The 18,101-nt window shown below is 37.9% G+C and overlaps 1 protein-coding gene across 2 annotated transcripts in view; it reads left to right on the forward strand.

The window, feature by feature from the left end:
• LOC122651799 (valine--tRNA ligase, chloroplastic/mitochondrial 2) overlaps positions 1-18,101 on the forward strand; it is a 180,329-nt gene that overhangs the window by 130,673 nt on the left and 31,555 nt on the right. For both annotated transcript variants that reach the window (XM_043845335.1, XM_043845336.1), the window contains 3 exons: positions 1,184-1,234; positions 1,330-1,442; positions 3,754-3,901. In XM_043845335.1, coding sequence (XP_043701270.1) covers positions 1,184-1,234; positions 1,330-1,442; positions 3,754-3,901 — 312 coding nt within the window. The remainder of the gene's footprint in view (positions 1-1,183; positions 1,235-1,329; positions 1,443-3,753; positions 3,902-18,101) is intronic.

Raw genomic sequence — 18,101 nt, forward strand, 5'->3', positions numbered from 1 at the left:
TATTTCATCAAAATAATTCACATTCTCATACCATTGAACATGATTGAAATTCCGATTATGCCACTGCTCATTTACATTATTAAAATAATAACAAGATCATATAATATAACATTAAATAGCAGTAAAGCATACCCAGTTTAATGCAAATATTATTAAAATATTTACAAAAACATAAAATATTCAAGGACATCTAATATAATAATAAAATAAACATGATATGCATGTGGGGTGTTACAAGTACTGTAGACAGCTGCATAGGTTGTTACAACCAAAACTAAGTCCATGAGGGACTCTCAAACTAGAATCGATGGGTAAAGATGAGTAATTATGAGAGCTCTGATACCATGTAATTATATCAGAACTTTAAGAAACAAAGAACCAAAAACAGAGAAGGAGAAAGGAGAGGAAGAAGGTGGGAGCAGTCTTGAGGTTGGAGAGAAGGCTGTGCATTAGATAGTGATTAACCTCCCTATCACAGGCTGCAATAAAAAAAATATATTTATGTATATATATATATATATATATATATAGAGAGAGAGAGAGAGAGAGAGAGAGAGAGAGAGCGAGAGAGTCTTAGTAAAAGCCTACTAAGAGTCAAAGTCTTTACAAAGCAAAGTAGAAATATAAGTGTACCAAACCTAAGTCTAACTACAATAGGAAAGATAAGAAACATTAACTAAAATACTTAGACATAAAACATAATCCCATGGTACAGAGGTCCATGGACATCCATTGACCTCCAACCGAGACACACTCTAACAAAAATAAAAGGTATATTTAGAACTTCCAAATCACCAATGCTAAAAATTGTTGAATTCACAAATATGCGAGTCCCTGTCCAAACAATAAAGAACAGTGATTGTATATTCATTTACGATACACAAATACTATAGTGTCAAATTCACAAATATACAAGGCCCTGTCCTAATAAGAAAGTAGTAGTGGTTCCCCCCCCCCTTCCCAACTCTTTTGTCATTACTTGCAACCATTTTTTTTTCTTTTTTATGGTACTGGCTTTAGCTTCTTCTTTTTTTTTTTTTTTCTTGTTATTCTGTTTTTCAATTTTTTGTATAGTAATTTAGTTCATTCTGCTTTCACAATAACGAACACTCTTTTGTTCAAAGAAGTTGGAAGACCAATTGGTTTTTTTATCACATAATAAATAACTATTGGTTCCTTTTAGTTTGATACAGAGGAGTCGCTTCTCAAACTTCCTTTACCAGAGTGTTGGGTGGTAAGTCACCTGTTACACTTAGAGTTTTCAACATCCCCCTTCTAATTCCAATTTCCAATAAACACAATATTTTCTGTGTATGAACTTAATTCCAGGTCTCAAAACTTCATGGTCTTATTGATAATGTTACTTCGAGTTATGACAAGTTTTTCTTTGGCGATGTTGGGAGAGAGATATATGATTTCTTTTGGGGCGATTTTGCTGATTGGTATGTTCTCTGTTCAGTATTTCCTCTACAGTCTTTTCCTGTTAAAACCTTTGCTAAAGCTTGTCTATTATACTGTGGATGCTGCAAACGTCTCAGGCCAGTAGTCTTTCGAATCCTTATATATCCTGTACCTGAAAGCGTACCTTGGTTGAATGTAATAAACCGAGTGGAACCCACTTCAACTTGGTGACTGGTGATTAAACCATCAAGGTGAATACAACCAATTAAAAGAAAGAAAGAAAGAAAAAAAATCTAAAAGATGAACCAAAGTATATTCAGTTACATAAGTAAGAAAGCTCGATTTGATCTATCACTTAATTGATAGCCATATGTTTCACTTTTCTTTTGGTAACCAAATACTTTTTATAAAAAAAATAAAAAATAACCTAGTTAAATGGATTTTTCATTGATATTAGTAGTAAAAGCAATTTACAATTTGCTAGTTTAAGTAATAGATGGGCATAGTAATAACCTTATTAATTTTCCATAAGCATTGCCTTAAGTGGGTTTTCAAAGTTTTGGAAGGTTAATTCTCTTTAATAGAAACTTTAATCTACTTATAATACAGAAGATTATGTTGATTGCTACTGTATTGATCATAGTTGTAAAAGCGCTAGGCGACCCAAGGCATTCGAGGGGGGGGTTCAAAAACTAAGGCAACACCAATGATGTGCCTAGGTGTTGCCTAGATGACCAAGACACCCATCCAAAAAAGCGCCTGGGCAGACGCTGTGACAACCTTGGTTGTCAAGGCCACACCTTGGCCACAAGGCAACTTGGGATACTTTAGAAGGCTGGTCGCCTTAAGTGTTAAGGCACAGAGACCACATTGAGGGGGAAAGGGGAAAAAGGGAAGAAGAGGAATATAAAACATGCCCAAAAATTGGTGGACATACTTGGAATTGGCATAAAATATTTGGTGGAGGAATCCTTCAGAATTTGCCATAGTTGTCAAGGTGGGAAGGCGACCATGGCATTTTAGAGGGTAAAAAATCAAGGCGACACCGCCATGGCGGCAAGGCGCCCGCCATGGCTCCCAAGGCGTTGAAGGCGACCAAGGAGCCTGGACGCCATGGCGTTGCCATGGCGATGCCTTGATAATTATGGAATTTACAGATTCAAAATGCCAAGAATGAAATCTTTCACTTCCCTCCAATATCTTACATCCATAGTCTTTCTACCCTAGAGGATCTCTCTCTCTCTCTCTCATTTAATAAAATTATGGAATCTTAGATTACCAATTATTGGAATACTAGGCAATATGAAACTCTTTTGAATGATATTCAAGAAAAGAATGTTCTAGAATCATATTTCTCAAGGTGACTAGACCCAAGGCATTGGAAATATAATGTACAGGCATGGATGGCAATTGAGAATATGGTAGACAGGAAGAGCTGTAACAAGGACTTGAAACTAGCACTGCTTAAACAGTGTTTATTGAGACCAGCCCATGATTGGGCCATGGATACACTTCGGTGGATCCCATGGATGGAACCTACGATCAGTGTACACCATTGGCTCGACTTGTGGGTCTTAATCATTAGTTTAGTTTTGATCTCAAAGCCGCAACCGATACCTTTCCAGCTATGCTTCTTGGAAAGATGTTAATCGGTGTATTCGGCTCCGCTGTTGCAGCTGCTTGGGTGGGCTCTGGGCTTGTAGCCAATATGTTTAGAGCTAAGGCCCATTGCCGAGAAGGTCACTGTATGGTGGCGTTCGGCACGGTTTGAATCAATAAAATGTTATAAGCAGAAATTGTAGTTTTAAAACATTGGTAGAATTTGGATATTAAAAGGGGGAGGGTTTTCTACAAGGCAGTGTAAAAAAGAATCTGCATACTGCATCAATGACGGATTTAGAAAATGTTATCATCCATGTGGGGCCCACATGGACAGAATAGGATAGAAATGTCAGTGTGGCCCCACTGTTTTTTATGTGAGAATGGTATAGAGGAAGCTGTGCAAGGGGAGTTTAGCAATCTTTTCCCCTTAAAAAGAAATAGAAAATGAAGGAAGATAGAAGAAAGAGAATTGACACACGTACACAGAGAGTTAATCACAACTTTTCCGACTCTCCAAAATTTGTATTAAGAGAAATATCATAAATGACCAGAAAACTTCAGTGATAATCACCTAAGTTGTGGGTCTGCCACTGATTAGAGTGCTCTTCTAATGTTTGAGGTCCCTATTTAATGATGCCATCTCCATTGGATTTGTCATCTTGACTCGACATTTTTGGTTGTTTTTATCATTTACTTTCATTTGAACAGATGTCATTGTCTTTCTACATGATATCTCCACTTGTTCCCTAGGTATATTGAAGCCAGTAAAGCTCGCCTTTACCACTCTGAAGGTCATTCAGTTGCTTCTGCAGCAAGGGCGGTTCTCTTATATGTTTTTCAAAACATTTTGAAGATGCTGCATCCCTTTATGCCATTTGTCACTGAAGAACTGTGGCAGGTACATTGGGTTTTCTGCTATTTTCACACTGATGTGTTTCAACTAAATTAGTGAGTGTACTTTGTTTTATTCATGCCTATGCTTGTGGTTGTGTTCCATTTGCCAAAATTTTTAAATAATGTTGATCTTTGTTAGGAAATGTCTATATTTTCTATGGTTTTCTGTTTCCAACATGTCGATGATATGACTTATGAGCTTAGCCTAGATTAGGATGTGTGAAATGTACTAGTACCAAGTTTAGGAATAAAATCAGTAATTAATGCATCCAATGGAATCCATTATAATGCTTATAGATTGCAACATTAGTGGGATTTCATGAGATGATTTGTTTGTGTACAAGTCTCATAAACAGTATCAGGGCATTGGTGGGAGCAATCTGGTAATGGTTGAAAAGGATGTGGATTAATTTCGTTATATGTATTCAAGACTTTGCTGTAATGAAAGATACAGTTTTAGATAGAAAGGGAACACTCTTTGTACCCAACCGCAAGAAAAATAAGGATTCAATCGTGACAATGATAGTTATTCATACTTGTTTACAAAACTGCATTTATAGTGAAAATTATGTTGTAAATTTTGGGAGATCTTAGTTACCATCAGAGTTGTCACAGCGTCTACGCGAACCAAGGTGTTGGAGAGGGTCCAAAATCAAGGCGACACCAACAAGGCATCCAAGGTGCCTGGATGCCTAGGCGACGCCTTGACAACCATGTGACTCTTACCATAGAAGAAGTCTCTTGGGAGCTCCTTTCCCTCACCCCCCCCCGTCCAAAAAAAAAAGCTTGTCTTCGATGCAAGACCACTATGAAAAGGCTCTTGTTGAGAATGGAAAATGTTAGATATGAGTGTGTGGGGCCAATACTTAGGCGCTAATACCGAGAGCCTTATTATCCACGATTTATGAGTGTGAGTTTTACTGTTTTGTCCCTAACCCTATATATCCTTTGTACATCCCTTTTCTAATTAATTAAGCAACTGCTCACGCCTCACGGTTGTGTGAGCTTCTCTTCCTCTTCTCCTCTCTACTCTTCTTCTCTCCCTTTTCCCTTTTCACAGGTTACATGGTATCAGAGCTAATCCATTAATATCAGTGCACACTTGCGTTATTTCTTCCCTTTCTCTATTTCTTTTCCTTTTCTTTTCTGCGATTTCTGGTTCTCTTAACCAGAGGTTGTGACCTTCAGAACAGGGGTGATTTCACCCCTTCCTTTTGTCTGTTCTTGGTGGTGGATTGAATATCGGTGATGATGTTGTAAATCTGCTTTTACTTCAATACAAAAGCAGATTTCCGGAGGTTCTTATGGTGAGTTTGTGAAGGACTTGTTGGCGGCAGGTTGCTGGTTTGATGTTCGTGTTTTTAGAGTTCGCGGCAGGCGGCTGGTTTGATGTTTGTTTGATGGTTTTTTGGAGTTCTGTATGAACTTTTGCTTGTGGCAAGGTGTTGGTGTGTCGTTGTGGTGATCCGATAGGTGTTTGGTGATTTTTCTGTGTGAACTATTGCTTGTGACAAGGTGTTGGTGTGAAGTTGTGGTGATCCGATTGATGTTTGGTGATTTATTTGATCACCTTTCTGGCAGCAGGTGGCTGTTTGGGTGTTTGAGTCGATATTTTTCGAATTGTTTGGTGAATCCTTTGGTGAAAATTCCAAAAAGAAGGCATGGAAGATGATGATAGAAAGAATACAGTGGTTACGGAGGTGGTTTCCTCATCCTCCAATCGAATCACCGAAAAGAAGCTAGATGGAATCTCAAATTTTCAGCAATGGAGGAAGATTGTGAATCTTGTCTTAACTGGTCCTGATCAGCAGGCTCATTTGATGGGAACCAAACCAGCAGATGATCCGACTTGGGATACCATTGATGCCCGAATTCTTGGGCAGATGTTGAATTCGATGGAGAACCATATAGTGGATTTGGTTACTCACATCGATATTGTGAAAGAATTATGGGAGTATTTGGGTGTTTTATATTTTGGCCAAAATAACTTATCGCGCATATATGAGTTATCTCAGGAATTCTATCGGACTGAGTGAAAGGGGCGATCTATCACCCAATACTTTGCTGATTTCAAGAGAATGTATGAAGAGTTAAATTCCCTCCTTCCTATCACCTTCGATGTGAAACATGCAGACTCAAAGAGAGCAGTTGGCTGTTATGTACTCATCAGACCTGGGACAGTGAATGACATTCTGGTATATACCCTTCAGACATGCCACGGGTTATCCAACACTTCACCCCTGTTGGCAAGGGTCGTAGCACAGGGTTTATGATAGCCTAACCGTATGCATTCTATGATGATGTCATATGTTTCAGCAGTAAGAAGGTAGTAATTCAGTTCCATCAACATCTCATTCATAACAATCATTGAACATAATAATTATGCAAATGCAATATGAAATGCATCCTAAAATCATGCATATATCTAGTGCAAAGGAAAGACTGACTATAACTTATATGCATTCTAACACTAACATGGTGTATGGACAGATGTAGCAGGCACAAGAGCAAAGACATTAGTAAACACTCCACAAAATTAGAGTCAAATCCCCTTACCTGGAGTTGGAGATACAGGCTAGCCAATAGAGAGTTCCAACTCACACTTTAACCTCACCAACTGATGATACACAGCCTAGATTATCATACACAACATGTATTAGGTCATGCAACATCCCTAAGTAAAAGCCCTAACCATAGGAACCAAAAGAGGGACTGCAGGGAGGACCAGATTCAGAACTGGCCTGAATCCGGTCGGCCATAGGATTCAGCAGGCTGAATCCGGTGGCCAAACCAGTAGCTGTTTTTAGGTGTAAACTTTATGGATTAAGTCTAGCACAGAATCCCAGCACTCAAATTGAGTTAGGGATGTTCTAGGGTACTGCCATGGGTCCATTGTGACCCATTTGCATGTATCATCCATGCTATGGTTCCAAACTTAGAAAGGAATGAAAGAATTTTCTAAGTATTATAGGTAAATGGCAGGTTATTATGGTAATAGGTAATTAGGGCTTTAATGGTTTAGAATGTTGCCCTAGAGTGCTGGATTTATCAATTTGGGTTATGGTTTAGGGTTCTACTAAACTATCCTAAGTAATTACAAGGTAATAGGCCTGTTTAGTCCATGGGTTCAAGGAAAATTAAAGAAGAAGAGATGAAGAGAGGAGATTGCAGAATTTTAGGGAGCTCACCTTGTCTTTGCTGTATAGGAAGTGAAATCTTCCACCAAAGGTTCCTCCAAGCTCCAAATCTTCAATTTGACAAGATCTCTTCAAACCCTAATCTTCCCTCTCCTTCTTCTTCTTCCTTTTCCCTTTTCCTTCCTTAGCTTCCTTGGCTGAATCGGTTTTAAGGTTTAGATAGGATGAAATTTAGGCTAAGGTTAGTTTATATAAGGGGTAGTACTAAGGGTCGTTTGGTCCTTGGTTAGTAAAATTAGTTTTTAAAAATGTATTTCTCAAAACTGATTTTAAGAGGTATTTAACTACCTAAGTCTAGTTTTTAAGTTATGGTTTAGACCTAATAGGCCATAAATGTGGGCCCGGGCATGTTGGCACACAGGCAGCCCTAGACCATAAAGAGTATGGGTCCCATTGGGATAAATTTACCTTTTTGCCCCCCATATACTATTAACACTACAGTTTTATTTGTAAAGACAATTACTTACCTAACCTAGCCTAGGAAACTGTAAGGCTCTGCATATGTTCGATCCAGCATGTTTGGCATATAAAGCTGATGTGCTAGGACCCGGAAGGATCTTCGGATTCAAGGATGGCTAGCTGTGTTGGCTCCTCGGAATCCTCCATAGGCGAGTCCATGGATTGCTCTGAATCCACCACCGATGCCAACATAGAGGCAAGCATGGATACTGAACTAGAACCTGCAATCACACAAGTTCAAAAAGTTCAATTTAGAAGTGGGTCTCACAGATTCCTTATAAATGGTTCCATTGTCACTTCTCAAAATTTTGAGAGTACCCTGGAACTGAGTTTGTATCATTTTATGAAAATGCTGAAAACAGGAGAAAACCTGACTTTTTGTGTGCATAAGATATACCCATTTGTTCCTAAAATGACAGTTAAGAAAGGAAACAAACCAACGATGACCATATAATAAAGATATGAAAACCCCCTATCTCCGGCCCTGTTTATATTGGCTGAGGAAGTGCTTAGCATGGGTTTAAAAAGGCTTTTCACAGAAGGGCATGCAGCTTACTACAGGCTTCTGAGGGGATGCCCAGGGGTCTCACATTGCCTGTTTGCAGACGACACCATTATTTTTGCCAGAGGCTTGAAGAGCTCCCTCAAGCAAATCATGGGCTTCATTACCGAGCAAATCATCGCATTCTGGAATTTACCCTTCAGACCTACCACGGGTTATCCAACAACTCTTCCCCTGTTGGTAAGGGACATAGTACTGGGTTATGAAGCATCCTAGCCCAATGCAGTCTAGTCATGATGGCATATGTATGTATAGTTCAATTTTAGAGTAAACAGTGCAACATTAACATCATTGTACAGTATCAAGTAATATCAATGCAATGCAGTATGCCAATGCAACCTAATCATATGCAGTCTAATGCAAAAATTATAAAGCTAGTAAACTACATGATCTGAACAATAATAGTGATGCATGGCATGGCACACTGAACAAAAGGAAATTAAGAAATTAAACACACTGAAATTAAATCAAATTCCCTTACCTGAACTTGTAGATTAGTCTAGGTCAGTTATCCTCCAAAGATCCCAGCAATACAGACAAGAAGTAGGGTATACTGCCCTGAATATCAGACAATTCACAAGGATTAGGTTCTGTGATGGTCCAAGGTCAAGTCCCATAGGGTCCAAGTCACAAATGCACTAAAATAGGCAGCCGGATGTAGACCTCCAGGGAGCCGGACGACCACCCCTAGGCTTGCAACTCCATCCGGCTGCTTAGCCAGAATTGGGGTTTTTGGCCCTAGTGCATGGATCTTCACATGCAGGCCACCAATTTCAGGTTTTAACTCTAAGCTAAGGTGGGTCAACATGGAATTGTGGTTTAATTATAAAAATTACAAATCATTTGGGGGTTTTAAGAAATTAACCCTAATTTCCATTCTAGGTTTAATAATTTAAATGGGTTCAGCTGCAATTTGATGAACAGCAGGAATTTTGTAGTCTAAATTCAGGTCTGAACCATTGTTTGGTCCAAATTAAGAGGTCAGAGGTGGGTCTTGGTCAATTAAACCTATATAAGCTAAGGTTTAATGGCAGATTTCTTTATAATCACAATTAGAGATGGAGAATGGAGAAGATGAAGTTGAATACAGCAGGTTTTTCATAGCCGACCTGAAATCAGCAACAAGAAGAGATGATGGCAGCAATATCTTTGGCAGCAAGGACTCCAAAGAAGGCTTAAAAGCTTCAAGATCAAGTATGTAACCAAAGCCCTAAGATGTGGCTTCTCAATTTCCTCTTCTTCTTCTCTTTTCCCCTTCTCTTCTATTTCTTCTCTTTGGTTTTTCCTATGGCTAAATCGATTTCCTCTCTTTAGTCTTTCTTATTTGTGAATTGTGAATAGTGTAAATGAGTTTATATACATAGTGCTTAAGTTAGGATGTGTTTGTTTAGTTAAACAAAAAATCTGTTTTCATATTTACTTCTAAAACCTGATTTTAAGTAGAATTAGTTATTAATTAGTTTATTCTAATTATATAATGATGTCATATGACATCAGGGGTAATCCGGGTATGGGTAAATATTGGAAATAGGATTCCCCACTGGGGATGTGGGTCCCACAGGGTAAAATTACTAAACTGCGCCTATTAACTCTAATCGGTCAGTACGGTACGTTATAAAATACAAATAAATCACACTTACAATGGGTTTAATTGATGGAGAGGTTCTGCATGCTATCCAGGTAGCAGATCAGACACAGGTAGCTTAAGTGCGGGGTTCCATCGGGGTCCTCTGACTCCAGAAGGGCAAGTTGGGAAGAATCCCTAGAATCCTCTATAGGTGTGTCAAGTGATTGATCCACATCCTCGATCGATGCAGCCCATAGCATTGAAGCAACCATAGACTCAGAACTGGAACCTGAAATCACACAAGTTCCAAAGTTTAAATTTATTGCGGTTTTCACAAGGTTTCTCTACTCTCTCAGTTTCCCTTCTACTTCTTCTAATCTGACCCTAGGTATCATAGTTTGATTTTGACACAAAATACTAATATAAGAAATAAACACAAAATAAAACTCCTAATGTAGTTATAACAACAACAATGCTTTATCCTAACTAAACAGGGTCGGCCACTTTGATCCTTGCTCTCCAATCAGTTCTATTCGAAGGCATACATGATACGGGGCCTAAGCTATGCATGTCTTTCCTCACCACTTTCCTATGGTTATTTTAGGCCTGCCCCTGGCTCTTTTAATATCTGAATCAAATCACTCCTCTGTAGTGGAGCATCCCAAGGCCTTTGTTGAACATGTTCGTGCCACCTCAAACAACTCTCATGTGGCTTATCATGAATCGGATCTACTCCCAACTCAGCTTTAATATTGTCATTCCTTACTTTACCCTTCGTAGTCTTGCCACATATCCTTTTCAACAACCTCATTTCCACTACACTTAGTTTATCTATATGAAGCTTCTTAACTACCCAATATTCCACACCATACATCACAGCCGATTGAATGACAGCCCTATAAAATTTTCCTTTATGCTTTAAAGGGATACACCGATCACTCAACACTCCGGACTCACCTCTCCACTTCATCCATCCTGTTTTAATTCCCCGGGTCGCATCATCCTCTATATCGCCATTGTTATTTATGATTGAGCCTAGATATCTAAATAATCACTTTGTGGAATCTCCCTCTCATTAATATTCACCCCCTCATTAACCGTCCTAGTGTGACTAAAGTTACCATATATTTAGTCTTTGTTCTACTTATTTTAAGACCTTTTGATTCCAAGGTTGGTCTCCATAACTCCAACTTGGCGTTAATTCTTGCATTTTTCTCATCCATGATAAGCGCAAACAAATAAGGGCTTAGGACTGAGCCTTGATGTAACCCCATTGTAATTGGGGATTCACTAACTTGATCTCCCATAGTTCTTATGCTAGTCACTACACCATCATACATATCTTTAATTATGCCCACATATTTACAAGGCACCCATCTCTTCTCTAGTATATGCCAGATTAACTCTCTAGGGACTTTGTCGTCTGCTTTTTCTAGGTCAATAGAGACCATATGGAGATCCTTCTTGCCCTCTCTATATCTTTCCATGAGTCTCCTAAGTAAGAAAATAGCTTCCATTGTGGATCTTCCTGGCATAAAACCAAATTGGTTCTCGGAAATAGTAGTTTCCTTTCTCAAGTGGGTTTCAATAACCCTCTCTCATAACTTCATCGTATGACTCATTAGTTTTATGCCTCTATAGTTATTGCAGCTCTGAATATCACCCTTATTTTGTAAATTGGGACCAGAATGCTTCTCCTCCATTCATCTGGTATTTTTTCGTTGTGCTCATACTCTTTTAAACAGCTTGGTTAGCCAAGATAAACCATAGATTCCTAAGCTCTTCCACATTTCTATTGGGGACCCGCCTGGGCTTGGGGCCTTACCTACTTTCATCTTTCTTAAAGCTTCTTTTACTTCAAACACCCTAATTTTTCCGTATATATCTACACCATGTGATGTCAAGGTGAGTAATGCATCCTTCTAGGGTCCTATTAGTCAAAGAATCTTCATTATGTAGGCTGTACAAATACTCTTGCCATTATAGTTGTCAAGACGTCACCTAGGTGTCTAGGCGACTATCACCTTAGTGGTATCAAACCAGGTTTGGCCCTTATTTGTTCACTTAAGGTATCATTCAAAAAAAATACCCCATATCCAATAAAATTAGGTCAAAAATCAAATTTGAAAAGGATAAAAGTCAACCCCCCCCCCCCAGTTCGAGAACAACAACTGAATTTTTGGTGATAGGTGAATTTTTCAACTTTCTAATGCTGGAATTTTTCTCAAATTTAAAAATCCCATAAATCTTAATATGGTAAAACATTGCTAAAAACCAAAAGATCGGTAAAATATTCATTTGTTTTGATATCTAAAAAAATATTTTCATTCTGAGCGATTTTGACAGCATTCGCGCACACCAAATAAAGTTTGACCGGAACGTAACTCTTTCAATATCAATAAGATTTAAGCAATCTTGGATTTGTTGGAAAGTTGGTTTTGTGCTCTACCTAATACAAAAAGTCTTATGTAAAAATAAAATCATTGGACTAGTCAAACTTCTTAGAGAACAAAAATCATTTCTCTAAACTTGTAGCAGTTTAATTACTTATAGATAAGATCATACTTTCTAAGAACAGTATAAACCAAATGTGAGACTAGATTCTAGGATAATAACCAAGTTTAAGAATAGTATAAACCAAATGTATGTTTTGATTATTTCAAACTTCTAATAGGTTGCTTCTTCAGCTCTGCTGTCTTTTAGTTTGATGTTGATTTTTGATGATTTGATGTGGCTTAATATTGGTTTTTTATGATTTGATGTGAATGTTGATTTTTTGATGACTTGATGTGGCTTAATGTTTATTTTTGATGATATAAGATATATATTGTAGCATACTAAATAATGTTAGAAAAGAGGGGAAATAAAAAAATAACACTTGGGTGCCTGGGTTGCCTAGGCAATGGCTAGACGGGATGCCTTGTCGCCTAGGCGCTTCGGCACCCCTCCACCGCCTTGACAACTTTGCTTTCCATCTCTCCATAATGTCCTCATCCCTTATTAGTACCCTGCCATCATCACCTTTAATACAACATCGAACATGGTCCAAATATCTACTGATCCTCTCTCTCATTTCATCTATCTTATAGATAGCTTTTTCCCCTTCCTTCGTGTTTAGTTTATTATAAAGATCTTCATATTTCTTCATCCTTGCTTTCCGCACAATCTTCTTAGCTTCGTTTCTGGAAAGTTATATGTTTTTAGATCCTCCATCTCTTTAGTCATTCGCAATGTCTTAAAACTAGCATTCTTAATCTTAATGGTTGCTTGGACCTCATCATCCCGCCACCAAGTCTCTCCTAGGGGCATGATGTATACCTTACGATTCCTTTAGTATCTCTCTAGCAACCTTATTAATAATTTAATACAAGCCGTCACCTTGTTCCACATCGTATTAGTTTCTCCCTCAAAGTCTCACTTTCCTTATTTGACTACTTTATGACTTTTATCAATAAATGAATTCAAGGAATCTCCTTTTAATCTCTACCACCTTATTTTAGGGAAAATAGGCTCCCCTACCTTGCAATTCTGCATAGTGAGGCAAATATCCATGACCACCAATCTATGTTGAGTGGTTAGGTTCTCCATAGGTATAACCATACTATCATTACAGAACAATTTGTCAGGCCTTCTTGTTAGGAAGAAATTTATTTGGCTGATATGATGCGGTGATGCCCTCTTTTGTAGGTACCTAAATGCTCCCCTTTTTTGAAAAAAAGTGTTCACAATGGATGAGCCATAGGCTACCGCAAAAACTGAGATCCTCCTCCTCATTCCTCTCTCCAAACCATAGCCTCCATGTACGCCTTCATATCCTCTATGATTGCTCCCAACATGTCCATTCAGATCACCCCCTATAATAATCTTTTCTCTTTAACTAAGAGCCCGCTTGATAACCTTATGGGAAATAGTTTTTGGTGTTTTTCCGTTCCGAGAAACAGGAAAACACCCAAAAAAGCGCTTGACAACGGAGTGTTTTTTGTGAGTGTTTTTTGGAACATAAATTGAAATTTATGCTTCGTGGAAGACTTTTGACAGAACATGTTTGACATGTTCTGTCGTTTCTGGGAACAAAATTGAAAAGTTGTGCCCGATATTTCGACAAGTCTCACATTTTACCTTTTCATTTGACCCAAGTCCTCTTCACGAGCTCTGAGAAGAAGCTCGTTCTCGATTATAGGGGAAGAAACTCGGTGGTCGTAGCGGCGAAGAAGAAGAAGAAGGAAAAAGTTTGTTGTACCGGAGCTAACCGCTGCTGTCCCTCCACCGTCCAGGTACTCTGTAATCTCTGCAACACTCGTCCCATGAAAAAAAACTTTCTCTATTTCTCTCTTTCTCTCTCGTTCATGGTCACTACTGATTCAGAAACCCCTAGAATAATGGCAGTATGAAAATCAATTGCAAGAAATATTTTATTTCTTTAGGTTTTTTTAGGGTTTATATTTTAGAATGTCTTTGGTTTGAGTAGCTTGAATGACGAAGGAGTGGCCGTAACGATAGGTTACTGCTATTGAGAAGAGGGAAAACATCAACAACTCTTAAAAAAAAAATTAAATTGATTACCTGCTGCTATTGCTGGTGTTCTTATTGATTAATCTAACTGATTTTAGAGTTTCTTTGGTTTGGGTTGCAGGAATGATCGAACCCTAAAATAGGTTCCGTTGAATAATCGGTCTCTTTCTCTCTGTCTCTATCTCTCTTTTCTCTTCTTTTGTGAATGTTGGTTCTGCAACCCAAAGATGTGGTTTTAAGGTTTGCAATTTTTGTTTGTTTGTTTTATGGCTGTAGGGCCAACTTCCATGGATGCTCTGTTTAATGGCTGTAGAGCCAACTTCCCTTGAATAATCGGTCTCTCCCTATCTCTCTCTTTCTCTTCTTTTGTGATTACTCCCCTTTCTGATTTTTATTTTTTGGGCACATCTGAGGTAATCTGAGCTTCATTAAACTTGCTGTTTTCATCTACTGAAGTTCACCTTGAAGCCCCCAGTTGCTGTTATCCTGGGTTATCGAGGTCTGGATTTTTTTTTTTAAAAACCTGCTTAGGCTGATAGTCCGGCTTGAATTGTGAAGGCATCCTGCCTTAGGTGAAGTCTAGCACTTTCTTAAAGTTAATTGGGAATGTGCCACTGGGTTGTGTTGTTGCAAGTGGCGTTTGAGCATTGATATTTGAGGGTTGTGTGTTCCATATTGGAGGTTGTAGCAGTGTGGTGCTCTTGAAGAGGAATCCTATCATGAATCCTTTGTGCATCCAGTAAAATCAAAACATCATCTGCAACATAAGAGGAGGGGGGGGGGGGGAGCAACAAAGGGAGTCTCTTGGGAACAAATTTTCAGAACAGGTTTACCAAGCGGGTCAAAAGCGGTTTCTCAGCACAGTTTTGGAAAAAATTGTTCTGCTGTTTCTCAGCACAGTTTCAGCACAGAAACAGCAGTAAGGTTATCAAGCGGGTACTAAAACCTTGCAGTAATCCTTCCATGTGTTCCCAAAGTTGTAACTTACTACTTTCATCCAATCTACTTGGGGTGCATGAGCGCTAATTACATTGACAACCTCTTTCCCCAACACAAGCTTAATAGATATAGTCCTATCTCCAAGTCTTTTAACATCTACCACATCATTCTTTAGATCTTTGTCCACTACTATGCCCATTTCACTTCTATTACTTTGATATCTTGTATACCAAAGTTTAAAGTTGTCCAACACCTTAGCTTTTTTACCTTTCCATCTAGTTTGTTGCAAGGTTCAAGAACTTGGTCCCAATATTAGTTTCGACAAACCAGAAACCGAGATTTCCTAGGTTTCGACCATATCTTGGCCAAAACCTTGTACTTTCTCCAGGCTAACTCGAAAACTTGGTTTCAAGGCTTAGAAGTTTTTTTTTTTTTTTTTTTTTGCCTTGATTCTTGTTGTGCTGCCTATTTTTGACATTTTGAACCCAAGCCATGCATCTGTTTCACATAGAGAATACTCAAAATAATACTTGTGATTTTGACCCAAGTTTGATAGTCTATATTGTTCTTGGACATGGTATCGAATGAGGTTTGACCGGAAAATAACTCAAAGCTTTCAAACAAATCCAAGATTGCTTAAATCTGATTTATATTGAAGGAGTTATGTTCCGGTCAAACATAATTTGGTATGCACAAATGCTGTATAAAATCGCTCTGAATGGAAATAAATTTTTAGACATCAAAGCAAATGAATATTTTACCCTTTTTTTTGGTTTTTAACAATGTTTTATCATATAAAGATTTGTGGAAATTTTAGATTTGAGAAAAAGCCCAGCATTTAAAAGTTGAGAATTACACCTACCTTCGAAAATCAAGTTTTTGTTCTTGCACTTGTGGGCTGGGGGTTGATTTTTTATCCGATTAGAATTTTATCTAACTATTTTTATTGGATTCAAATAGGGGGTATTTGCTTATTTACGAATAATATCGTAAATAAATATAAAAGCATTTACTTGAATGATATTTGGCATAAATAAATGCTTATCCTAGTTTCAAGCCAGGTTTCCTCAAATTTCAATGGGGATAAGTGAATTTATTAAGGTGTTCAGGTTGAAACTTGCGAAATTACCGAAATATAGCCAAATAGTGTCAAAACCTAGTCGAATTTAAATTTGACCCTTAACTCGTCTCGGTAGCCTGCAAAACGGAGACAACTCTATAAAAACCTGTTGGTTTGAACTTTTGACCAAATTCTTTTTCCATGGTTTCTTGAATACATGCAATATTAATCTTTCTTCTCCTCATAACATTGATCAATTCTAGACTCTTACCCGTTAAGGTTCCAATTTTCCAAGATGCTAATCTAATCCTACGCTTCTGGACTATTTCTTAATTCGCACTAGTCCACTGTACGAGAACCCTTACCTAGTTATCCAAGATGCTAATCTAATCCTAATCTAGTTGAAGTTTCTAAAATAATTATTCCATTACAGATTATCACTGTTTTATTAAATTGCTCATAACTTTCCAAATATAGCTCGGAATCGCAAGGTTTTAGTCTTGTTGGATAGGTAACTCAATAAGCTATCAAAATTCAAGGGCACTAAAATCATGGTAAAAGGATGAATTTTGAGCATCCAAATATTGCCTACAAAAATGATGAAGATATACCATTATTCTATAATGTTGTGCTCCCAATTTTCTATCCAATGTTTTGTGAAATTGTACCAAATTCTTCTCAGGGATGCTCTCACATCATTATTCCACTGTGGAATAAAATGTCTCTTATACAATCCGCTACGATTTTTATCTAAAGAAAAAAAGGAGATGGTGTTTACGATGAGGTTGTGGTTGATTTGGCAAAACAAGGGGTGGTCAGACCCCGAATCTGTTTTGGGGATTCCATTCCACTGTGAGATTAAGTTTCTGTCCATAGTAGTATTGGTGGGTTTGAGGTATGGGTCCTCTAAAGAGGAGTGCGGGTGTTATTGTTGTTATATATTATTCTATGTAGCTTGTATCCTTTGTACTACTATGTACTGCTCTTTTTCCATCCATAAAATTTGTTATTTTCCAAAAACAAAAGGGAGATGAGGGAGAAGAAAAGTGGAAGAAAAAAAAGGACTAACCATGATGTGGAAAAGGGAAAATGAAAGTTAAATTCTTGAAGCTCTTCGTTTATGGTCTTTGATTTTTACTTCCCATTTGGGTTTGAGAGGAAATGTTCTTGACCTTCTTAACTTATGTGATTGTACTAAACTTTTGTATCAACTATGGGTTGGATCAAATACTTGCAATTGTGGTCTGTATGTTCTAGTGAACCTGTTCATTAAAATTATCCACTCATATATTGCCAGTTCCATAGACTTCCTTGCTAGGTTATTTTAGCTTCAGTTTTGTTTTATATGCTTTGTTTTGATGCCCATGCTTATTATTGTCCTGAGATCTTGTTTACAACCTAAGAAAGAAAAGTAGGTTTAGATAAGACTGACACCTTAGTAGCAGACTCTAACTGCAGTTTCTTCGTGATCTTTTTGGCTGAGATTGTTGAAAACCAGAATAGATGTTCATTGCATCAGGGATACTCAGCTCGATTAAGACTTTTTCAACCAATGGAGTTGGCTACACAGATCTTACTTTGTTTAAAGCAATGTTTTTAGATAACCCATAGCCGTTCATATCTATTTTCACCAATTCTTTCCAATTTATTATTGGTCCCCACCTTGGTCTTTTAACTCCTCTAATCTGTGTTATTATTGGTCCTCCCTACTATTGCACTTAACGGCCTCCTGCAAATGCCTATACTATGAATCTTGGAAATACAAAAACGTAATGATTATGTAAATAACAGCAAAATAGAAGAAGGGAAGAAAGAAAGAAAGAGGTAGAAGAAGAAGAGGAGAGAAGATTGAGGGAAAAGGGCTGGACTCTCTAATCTGAAGAGAGACCAGAAATCACATTAATATAA

This window comes from Telopea speciosissima, chromosome 2 (genome assembly GCF_018873765.1).
Source record: "Telopea speciosissima isolate NSW1024214 ecotype Mountain lineage chromosome 2, Tspe_v1, whole genome shotgun sequence".
Taxonomy (NCBI): Eukaryota; Viridiplantae; Streptophyta; class Magnoliopsida; order Proteales; family Proteaceae; genus Telopea; species Telopea speciosissima.